Raw genomic sequence first — 11,683 nt, 5'->3', positions numbered from 1 at the left:
TGTCATAGTATTGGAGTGTCTTATGTTTCAAAAACAAATTACTGAGCTAGGAAAATAATTGAAAATGTTGCTTTAGAAATGGATTTTTTGTCCACTTTTTTTACAAGAGTATATGAAGTTGAGATGAGGTCTGTTTAAGAGTGTATGCTTTATGAAAAACTGTGGGGTTGTTTGGATCAGCATTAGCCATGGAGAGAAATAAGAACATGCCATCCTTCTCCTCCACCCCCAGAGTTCTAGAGAAAGAATAATAGTGTACTTATTCACAGAAGGCATCTTTACCTGTAAACAGAGAGTGGGAATGGAGACCTGCAGATTCCTTTGCCTCTACCTCACTTGGGCTGTCTGTATCCTCAGCCATTCCCACCAGTTTGGATCCAATGAGATGGATGTGTTGTGTCAAGTTACAGACATTAACCTACAATTGTAATTTCAGTGTCTCAGCTAGTTCATCTTAATTTGTGCCCTCCTGATGATATGAACATCAACAAGCTCTGCTCTTCTGAGGTTGTTAACTTTCATTTATTTGGTTTTGCCTAGGCTTTCTTCCTCAAGTCTATAAGAAATTATTTGTTTTAGAGAGTGGGGAGTAGGAGGGGTGGGGGAATTTTTTTCTCCCTCTCCTTTTTGTGCTTCTTATGTGGCAGCCTTCCTAGAGGAATTATCTTTGTCTGCCAGTAATTCCTATTGTGTCAAATCCTTCATCAAATTTTCTCAGATGTGACAGCATCAGCTGTTATGTTCATGCTTGAAATGAGGGGTCATGAAGTCTAAGGAAAATGGAGATTTTTTTTTTTTTTTTGAGTTAGCAGCTTTATGTTTCTGCTGTACAGTATTATCTAAACTGAAGGACCTAGAAATACATCAAGTTCTCAAAATAAATGCTTTCCAGGCTTCTGTGCCAAACACATATATTTTGATTTTGTCTCCTGAAGATGGAGAGTAAGTAAGCTGTCTTTTGGCTTGCTGTTACACTGATGAAGAGGAAGCTGTAATTTCTATTCATTTGCTTTGAGGGAAAGAGAGAGGTCAGTGCAAGACTTAATAAATTCTTCAGACTTATTAATTTAGTCAGCTTTGTATCTCAGCACAGTTTGGTGTGAGAAAGAAGTCACAAAGCTTTCTTCTGATTTGCTTGTTAAATACTGTAGGTCTGCCTAAAGACAGATGAATCAATGTGTAAGTTCCCTTCTGCTTTGGGGGAACTTTTAGATAATGATTGTGTTGATGCCTTTTTGTTAGGGCATCCTAATACATGAGTACATGGTAAACTCAATAATAACAGTCGATTTTTTTTTTTTTACAATACCAGCATAAAACAAAAATCTATAACTTGTTTGTATTTGGCCATTAATGTTTTTAAAAGAATTTAAAAAAACTTGTTTGTAACATTTAAAAGATAAAGTAACCAGGTAGTATAGCTAATAATTAAAAATATTATTATTAATTTGAATCAGAAATTAATTCAGATTAATTTGCTGAGAATTGCAGCATTTTTTTTCATTCTGTGATTTTTAATTTGGTATTGGAGTACTAAACTGGTGTTAGGAGTGGGGAACCAGAATATGGCAATGTAGTCAATGAGAGACTTTACCATTAGGCCCTGTTGTTCTTGAAGTGATGACTGCAGATGGTTAACTCAGCAGGCTGAAGGTTATAGGTGTATAAATAGTACACAATCACACCTCAACTCCTTGCATCAGCATGTCCTCAGAACATAAGCTGGTGTAAAACTAGCCTTTTCTTAATAGGACACCGAGCCTCTGTTTGAAAGAGGAAAAAAAAAAAAAAAAAATAACCAAACCCTAAAGCTAACCAAAGTGCTAGGATTGCCTGTTCACTCCATGGCTCCTTGCTTTGGTAGGAGCTCATGAGGTATCATTTCTCCCTCTGTGAAACTTCATCTGGGATAGGCAAAGTGAAGAGGAGGAAGAATGGAGACAAGGTTTCATTCCTTTCCTTCACTGACCACTCATTTTTTCATCTAAACAGGGAATTCAATAGCAGCCTGATTGCATCCCCTGCCCTGTTGGGACTGAAGAGGCCAGGCAGCCTCCCCTGGCAGAGCCCAGGGTGTGAACTTTATGTCCTGAATTTGTGGATAAGGCTGAGGCTGCCTTTGCTTGCCTTTGTCAGTTTCTTGCAGGGTAGTGACTTATTGGGGACACTTTTGCCATTCCCTGTGTACCAAGAAGAAGAAAAAAATCAGCATTTTGTAGGTTTTTATTATTCTAGGGCTGACAGTGTACTGCTTTGATTTCAGTAAAACAATTAAGAATTTAATTCATGTTATTGACTATGTTGCAAACACTGAATTAGAATTCCTCGATTAAAAATAATAAATTTTTTAGGTATATTAAAAAAAACATTCTATGGATATATTGAAAAAGGACAGAAAGACAGCCTGATTTTCCAGATCTGTGATATATATACAGAATTGGATGATGTACATTCATATTGCTATATTTGAACTACTGTGCGGCATTGATTTTGTTCCACTGGCTATCCTGGGATAAAATAAAGTACAGCTCTGATTTCATTACTTGCTTTTAATCAAGGGCTCTTAATTGCACAGGCTTTATTCCTAATAACATCAACTAGTGTCTTCTAATTAAAAATTATAAATAAATTTATACCGAAGTAACATGATAAATGCACAGCCTTAATTCTTTAAGCCTTTTAATATACTCAGCAAATTCCAGTGATAACACAGGCAAAACAAAGAGAATGTTTGAAAAGAATGTCAGAAAGAAATTAAGGTAATTTAGCAATTTCCCTTAAAGAAAAAAAAAAAATGTGGTCTTAAGTAGCTAAAAGGTAAATGAGGCCTAAATACATAAAAGGGAAAAGAGGAAGGAAAAGGATGGAACTCTGAAGTATACACTGCAGTCTTGTAGGAGAGCAGTTAAAGGCCTCTCTTGGGATAGAGAGGTGAAACCTGTACCCCAGCACTTTGGTCTCAGTGACTGCACACACAGCACAGTTGAAGAGTGCACTCCTCAAAGCTGTTTTAAATCATATCAACTTCCAGTAAAACAGAAAATACAAATAGTTTCCATCACCAAAGCTCTTTATGTTCATAATTTCTTTCCTGAGGGATGACCTAGCATTGTACTGTCAGGAAGTTAATGGATTAGTGTTGAAATTAATGGTGAGAACAACACTTTTGGAAATAACCTTGTAATGGATCTTCCCATTTATTTTATTATAAAACAGGGTTTCAAAACTTTTGGAAGGTCAATTTGATTCACATGGATCTGGGCAAAAATATCTTATTTTCAAAGTAAAGTTTACAGACCATTAATTTACAATGCAGACAAAATATTATGGTAACTTCTTTATATAAAGCAGTGGACAGTCAGTCTGCTGTGATTCTTTGGATAAGAATAAAAATTACCTGCATGCCTGTGATTTTTTAAACAAAGAGAAAGGTAGAGTCAAATAAAGATAGATAGACCTAAATGTAGAAGATACTTGCTATATAAGATCCACAAAACTGAATTATAATTACTGTAGAATTTATTTACTATTTATTATTTTGTATATATATTATTATATTTATGTAAATAGGAAAATTTATATATATTTATTTTATATCATTCTGGCAGGAAAGGAGCTCAACTGCCAGACTGTTTCCAAAACAACGACCTGTCTGTAACTTCCTCAAAGAAACAGTAGTGTTTTCCACAAAATTATTATCTCTCCTGTCTAGATCTCCTTACTTAGCAAAGAGAAATTTCTTTAAAAAATTTTCTAGGCAGCTTCATCTTAGGTGAGCCTAACTATGACATGTTCAGGTGGTTTTCAGGATTAGGGGTTTGTAGGCTCTTCCTACTTCTTGATGGAAATAGGATCCCTTGCTCAAAACAGATAAACAAGGTTCTGCCTCAGTTCCTGAGGCTGTCTGCTGCTCAGAGAGATCTGCCCTCTCATGAAGGAATAGCACAGGAAATGGAAGAAGTACCTGTTTTCAGCTTTAAATTATGGAGAGAACCTAGAGGTGTTGAAGTAGCCTTTTAACAGATAAGAGTTTGGGGGAAAAAATCAAACCCAACCCACCCCTTTGGACTCTATTCAAAGAGCAAGTATATTTCAGTCTGAGTCTTAATCAAAATCAGTTTACAGACCTTCTGAGATTAAAACCTAAATGCATGAATTATTTAACATTTATTTATTTTTACTTAGTATTTAGAGTCTTTCACTAGGGATTGCATGTAAGTTCAGCTCTATGTGAAGAATTCCTTATCTGAGTCAAAACAAGATTTCAAAAGGAATACTGCTTTGGGAGAATGAAGGGGGAAAAAACTATTTTTTTCTTCACAGGCATTTCCCTATTTGTATATTAAAGCACAACAATAAAGACAGTTGAGTCCTACTGTTTGTTGTCAATAGCTTCAAATGTTTATATGCAACTTTCTCTTTACAAATACAAACTGTTTTTCAACTTGTAATGTCCATTTTATTGGCTAGTTGGAGTCTGTTTAGTACAAAAGCACAAGTAGGCAATCAATTATCTTTGCTCTTTCATTTTGTTGTTACACATTATGGATTAAATATGCAGCTTCAGTGTATTTATATGGAAATTTGCTCTGAGAGAAAGACTAACAGGAAAAATGCATGGGAGCTGGCTGAGGAACTGGATTTCCTGGCTTGTTTCTTCAGTGAGACAGCTGGCCTAGGTGGAGAGAAGAAACAAAGGAGAGGAGAAAGTGGGAAGAAAGGGTGAAACAAAAAATGGCCAAAATTTTAAAAGCTTTTTAATATTAACCAAAAATTAGCATTATAAAGATATGGATAGGTTTACCAGTAGTATTTTGCTGTATTGCAGATTTAGTGCTGCTCCAGTAGATGGCACTAATTACATAAACAATTTGCTAAAATGAACTAAATTAAAAAAAAAAAAAAACAACCTGAAAGCACAGGTATTAATTGTCCAAATCAGTATTATTCCACAGTACAAAAAAGAAAATTATTCAGAATATATGATTTCACTTTATTCTCTGTCTCAGTACTCAATGTCTCAAATAATCATTTTTTCCATAATGCATGATAATGCATCCATCTATTTGTGTCTCAGAAAATAATAGTTAACATTATAATCAGTGGTTATCAATTTGAGCTGTCATGTCTATTCCAGCATTTAGAAGTTGGTTTCTTGGTCCTCTCAGAGTTTAGAAGTAGTCCTGTGATCTTCTGACTAAAGAATTTAAACCATATAGAAAGACTGCTTTTTATTTCCAGTAAATCTGTGGAAGTGGCTTTTTTTTTTCTTTTTTCCTTCTTTTTGTACAGATGGTACAAGTTATTCACCTCCTTTTCTAAGAACCATACAATGTATGCAATCATTTTATGTTGCTCTGAGGATTATTCTTTCTTTATTTCTTTCTTTCTCTTTTTACTTCAGCAATTTTCAAAAGAACTACGACAGTGGCAAATAAATGTAGATGGGGCAAATGACCTGGCTCTGAAGCTGCTCCGTGATTATTCAGCAGATGACACCAGAAAGGTACAACTGATGACAGATAGTGTGAATGCATCGTGGGCTGCCATTAATAAAAGGTAGGATATAAATTCTGCTGTTAGATTTGTTGTTACTCTCCATTTACATTCATTGTCCAGCTGTGGTTGGAGATTACAGAAGATGCAACTTTGGCAAATGATGTGAGTGTAGTGGTCACGACTCTTCTGTAGAACTTCTTGGAAATATGTCTTTAGAATAGCATTTAATTGTAGCAAATAAAATTTAGCTTCCTGCAAATTTTCTTCTGCTATAAACAGTTGCCAAATAACTTTGGCTGATTGATTGTATTTCAGGTATTTAACATTGCTTCATATATCTGTACTATCTCCCCATCACAACCACAATAGTGATTCTGACTCACAAACCGAGTCTGAAAATGACAGACATAGCCTATTGAAGCAGGTTCAAAGTAGGAATGTTATCCTGTATCTTTGAAGCAAATCTCAAGTCAAGAAAGTTTTTATTAAATCCTTGACCACGTTCTTGATTACATTTAACAGCCTTTCAGTGCTTGGTTTAGATGCCAATTCCTTACTAAAAGCAATTTTTTTTGCAACTTGGCAACAAATTGTGAATCATTCAATATTCAAATCTACAAGATTATAACATATTGCAGTAAAAATTGCTTTCTTTATAGTAGTGAAAGAGTTTTACATCATTGCACATAAGATTAGATATGTAAAAATTATATGAAAATTGTTTAATCAGTATCTTGGATTAAGCTTTATAGTTTATAATGGAAGCTATAAATGAGTTCGATCTTAACACGTTTTTTATTTAAAGTCTATGAACAAGGCCAGAGAAGTCAGTTGAGCTAAATATGCAGTAAATTCAGTAGATCTTGCATAATGGTGTCTACCTAAATCACTGATGACTACAGAAGTTTAATGTCACTTTTTGTTTAATTTGTTGTTCATATGAATGAGTCACTTTAGCAGCCTTTTTCTGAAGCAAACTTGAACTGATTTTAGACCCTGTTTAAAATGAGAGAAGGGATATTCTTGTTGTCCACTAAAAGAAAGGCACAAAATAATTTGAAAGGTTTTTATTTTTAACTAAACTGAGATTTTTACTTGCTTGCATTTCTCCTGTTACAGTAGTAGCCATTTAGCTTTATTAGAAGTAGCTGTATTTTTACAAAATGCTGTTTTTCTCACTGTGGCCTGAGAAGAAGTTTGGGGAGTTTGGAGTCTATTGCTGGATGAGAAAGGCTGGGAGTCTAATGCTCAAAACATCTCCCATGAGCAGTTACAATCAGCAGCTCAAAAGGATTCCTCGTGAGAACCAAAGGAAAGTGCTTTTATCAGTATTTAGAACCACAACCCCCTCCTGGTGAGAAGTCCAGGGTATGTTTGTAGCTGCTGTGGCTGCTCTGTATTAATTGTAGCTAAGGGGGCATTTCTAAACCTGTTAATGCCTCAGGCACAAGCCCAGGCGTGTCTAATGTTGCCCAAAGGTGAGAATTACCATTCTTGCATGGACTCTGCCAAGTATCAGGCTGAGAGAGAGAGCACAAATTCTTCACAACACCTTCCTTGCAAGCTTCTATAGAACATACAGACTTGTTAGATGAATTACTATAGTAAATATTCTATGTCTAAGTGACTTGCTTAGGTGACTGAGTTGGCATTTCACTTTAAGATGTACAAAAGTATAGGAATAAATATGAGCTGTGAAATTAGTATCCTGGTTTTTGATTGTGTGACATTGTTACATTTCTAATATACTTTAAATTTAGTTTTTTGTATACAACTTTTGCAATATTTCTCATGATTTGGGAACTTGAAAAAGAAGCATTGCTGCAATCAGTAGTTGATAAGCTTCTCTAAGGGCTGGATCACATTTTTTTGGTCTTTTGTGAGACACTGATAAATATGGACATACTAAAGCATAGAGTCACCATAAGACATTTACTTGGAAGATTTTCTGTGCATGTAGATTTTGTAGGTTTCTTTGTAGCACTAGTCAGGCATGTTGCTCATTTTGCTGCTTGAAATAATGTCCTAGATTTCTGCAGGGATTTGAGCCATGTGTATTTGAGACTTAGGAGCATGATTTAGAGGTGAGTTTGGAAGCATTGGGTTAAGGGTTTGACTTGATGATCTCAAGGTCTTTTCCAACCTAAATGGTTCTGTGATTCCTCTGTTAAAGACCCTGTGGAAGGAGATAATGAAGTCCATGAGCCTTTGGATGACTTAAATACCAATTTGTTCTGGTTTTTTTGGGAGATTTCACTTTTGATATTTTGTCCTTCTTCTATGCTTCAAATCTTCAGCTTCCAGGTTATTGCATAGAGAAATTAAAAAAGGGGATGATGTTATGGATCTTTTGAACTGTAACAGAATATTTACTCAGTAGAAAGAATACATAAATTTTTTTGTCATAGTCTTCAAGAAAGGCAAGTTTCCACTCAGATATGTATGCAATGATTTCAGATGTATCTGTGTGTGTTATTTTCATCTAGACAATGAATAGTACTCTGATAACTTGGTCACTTCAAAATGACAGTAGAAATAGATTCCAAAGTATATTCTTGACCATTTCTCCAGTATTTTAGAAGCAGTTTTATCACTTTCTACGCTCATCGTAAGTTCCATGAGGAAATATTCAGCAAAACATTTTGCTTTCTCTCTATATATTGTAAGTTGAGTAGCCTAAATATTTTATGAATATTTTCTTTTAAAAATTAAAATTAAGAGTTGCTTACATTGTTTTGAGCTGATTTTCCTTAAACCTGTCATTACATCAGAATTGTGTGTCAGTGTAAAAAAAAAGTAAAACCTGCATTTCCACGAACTAGTTTACTAAGACAACGGGCAAGCAAGTAATGGTAAAATTCCACTTTGCTTTTTGGTAGTAGTTGCCAAAGCAAGTACTTCAGTCATTAAGGCAACATCTGTTAGCTTGTGTTTTGTTTTGCTTAAGTAGATTTTCAGCTGATTGCTGTGTGTTTACCCTTTGCCTTCCTGTTGTGTTCTATAACACTGAGCTACAACCAGTACCTCTCTGAGCCCTTTAAGAGACAAGCTGGTGAATGCTTGATGGTTGTTGCCCTTTTTTTTTTTTTTGCTTGACACTTTTTAATTTTTACTTTTGTTGTTGATACTGCAAAATACACCAAAAAGCACATGAACTGATCATTTGGGCGAAAGCCAGACTGACTTGTACACAGCCCTCCTCTTCTTCTTTAGAAGCACTGCCTTTCCAAGAAATAGCCATATTATTTAAGCTGAAGCAATTAAAGAGAAAGTGATCTCTATTGCTTGCATTAACAAAAATAAATCTAACAGATGAACTGAAACCTTCTCAAGAGGGGAAAAAGGGCAGTGATAGAAGAGACCATTAGACATTTGCTTTATAAAAAAATGTTTGTTATGGTGTTATGTTACTTCCTCCTCCTGTGGGCACACACATTTTATGTGAATTACCAGACAAAAATATCAACAGCTGCTTGTATTTTCCTTTCCCGTGAATCCACTAAATGTGCCAAGTATCAAGCTAAAAATGGACTTAGATCTTTTTTAAATGGAGTGTCTATTAAGCAAATAATTGTATAACATACACTGAGAGTTGTTTGGGATTCCAAACCACCACTGTGCAATAGACATCTTCAAATATTCATGTCATCCTCTAGTTCCTGTGGCCAAGCTCAATGGAGCTCAGGCCACACTGCAGGTGTGGGGAGCTTTCACTGCTCAAGATGCATTTTTGGCTCCTGAGAAAATACAGAGGACACACCACAATCTAAACATGAAAAGTAACTTGCTTTTCCCCACTACAAGGTATGACAGTGAAAAATCAGTGCAAGGAGAGGCAAGGAAATGTGTTTCTAAGCCTGTTTGACAGACCTGAGGTACTAGCTTCCATGTTTTATGAAGAATGGTGTTAATTCTTTAATTTAGGCAGTTGTATAAACATCTTGATTTTGAGAGTCAGCTGGACAGTATGAAATGTAAATGGCCAAACAAACAAAGAACATAATCAGTACAAAATTATGTTGTTATTATTTCTCCCTCATATTTAAATCCATAATAAAACAGTCATTCTAAATGTGAAAAAGGTCATAATCTAGATTTGGTCTTTCAGCAGCAAACAATTCCCAATCAGCTGTTATTTGTTAAAAGACACAAATAGAATGTAACCTTTATCTATACATGAATTTTGTAAGTATAATTTTGTTACCTGCACAGAAAAAGCTCAGTCATTCTCCTGGAGATAGGTTTTCTTAATATACTGTACCTGTCCTAACACTACTTTATGTTACTTATGGAAGTAATCACATTTGCTTTACAGTTGTATTGCATTCTGAGTGAGGAAAAACTGCATTTACACAGCAGCAGCAGCCAGAAGTGTGAATTTTGATGAGCTATACTGAAGGTTCATAGTTGGTTCCAGTATGCAGACTGTATCTAGGACCCATCTCTGAAGAGCTTATCTGCTCATTTTGGCTTGGACTGCTCAAGTCAAGCAGCAAAGAACTTACAGTCTCCAAGCAAACTCATCCTTTCCCTTCCCATTCTCCTGCTATTTTGAAGCTTGCTTTGCATTCCTAAAATCTGTATTGTACCATGAGTGTGAGCAGCTCCAAAAATTCTCTGTGCAGGCACACTTTGTGGCCATGGGAATCTTGTTTGCTTGAGAAGTCTGTTACACATCTGTGCCTGCAGTTGCTGCCCTGGCTATAGAGCTGCATTCAGGGGGGTGTGAGCAAGAAATCCTTGCAAATGTGACTTTAGATGAAGATGAAAAATGACATTTATTTTTTCCCAAAAAAATACTACGATAATTTTCATTTTTATCATCCTGCTGTGGTGATTTATTGATTGGTTTCCAATATAATTTTGCCAGGCTCAAAGAAAGTAGACACAAGGAGAGACTGCTTCTTTGCAATGAACATGTCACGCTGAAGCTTGTTATTTACACCAGTTTAGCAATGGATTCTAATTTAAAATTGCAAAGTCTGGTGGAAAATATTGTAATTGTACAACAATTCTTTTGTTTTCTGAGAGATGTTGATAATACATTTATCTTTGTTGCCTGCACCATTTAAAGAAGATCTTAGTCTAGATGTTTGTCAGACGTCGCCTTTGAGAACTTCTCTTGGTATGAAGTCTTTAGGCACATAAGAATTTTTAGTTCATTAGTAAAACAGGTCACACTAAACAAAAGTGAATCTCTGCAATCTGAGGTATCACATTTGAGATTATGTCAAGAACCAAATGATTTTATACATTAACATGTTCATTCTGAAGAACTAATGTATCTCTGTTGACTATTATTTTGAATAAAACAGACAAAAATTTCAAAAAACCTTTAATCTGGCACTATTCTGAAAATTCTGAATTATATATGGGATCTTCATGTCTTTTTTATTAGAGAAGTGGGCGTAAGAAGCCTTTCATTTTCATGAAACTAATTTGTCACTAAAGCACTCCACACTTCTCAAAAATTACTCTCTAGCAAACCCTAAAGAAAAACTCTGTATTTGCTGCTTGTGATGCAAAAATGTCAAGCCTTCTGTGTTTAGAATATGGATGGCTTTAAAGTTACCTAAGAGTTGTTTTCTCACAAGAGATTTAAGTATTTTTTGCTTTCTTTGTTCCAACCTCTTACCTTTATTTTAAATCCTCAGACAAGGACTATGAGAAGGGTGGGAATGGCAAGGTTTAGGTGCTTTGATTTTAATTTGTTATGTTTTTTGATTTATGTTTTACTTATATCATTACTTAATATGTCCATTTTTAAAAGCACACCTAAAAAACCATTTGGTGTGGTGGGATTATTTTATGATAGTAGATAAAAGAGAGGTAACATATTAAAAGACATTCTACTAAAATGCCTACAATCTCAAGCAAATATTTAGGTACAAAATATAAGATCAGTCAACCAGCAATGACATCAGTTAACAATGCTTTGCTCTTTTTTCTTCCTGACACCCCCCAGAATGATGACATTTCATCCTATATAAGAAAAATAAATTGTAAAAAGAAGTAAATGAACCTGCCAGACGAAGCTCATATAATCAGGAGATCTAAAAAGTCATCTTAGCTGCTTATATTCCAGTTTTATCTTAGTTCTCCTCTCAGCTGGCAGCACTTTTTTGGGCAGTGCTGACATCAGATCCAAGATGAGAATTCAGTGGGGTAGTGAATGTTTTTGGTT

The 11,683-nt window shown here is 35.1% G+C and overlaps 1 protein-coding gene across 6 annotated transcripts in view; it reads left to right on the top strand.

The window, feature by feature from the left end:
- The window catches only part of DMD (dystrophin), a 971,087-nt gene that overhangs the window by 705,566 nt on the left and 253,838 nt on the right, over window positions 1-11,683 (top strand). For all 6 annotated transcript variants that reach the window (XM_050969735.1, XM_050969772.1, XM_050969742.1 and 3 more), the window contains one exon: window positions 5,405-5,559. In XM_050969735.1, the coding sequence (XP_050825692.1) occupies window positions 5,405-5,559 (155 nt within the window). The remainder of the gene's footprint in view (window positions 1-5,404; window positions 5,560-11,683) is intronic.

The sequence above is a fragment of the Serinus canaria genome, chromosome 1 (genome assembly GCF_022539315.1).
Source record: "Serinus canaria isolate serCan28SL12 chromosome 1, serCan2020, whole genome shotgun sequence".
NCBI classification, from domain to species: Eukaryota; Metazoa; Chordata; class Aves; order Passeriformes; family Fringillidae; genus Serinus; species Serinus canaria.
This window is presented reverse-complemented; position numbering and strand designations above follow the sequence as displayed.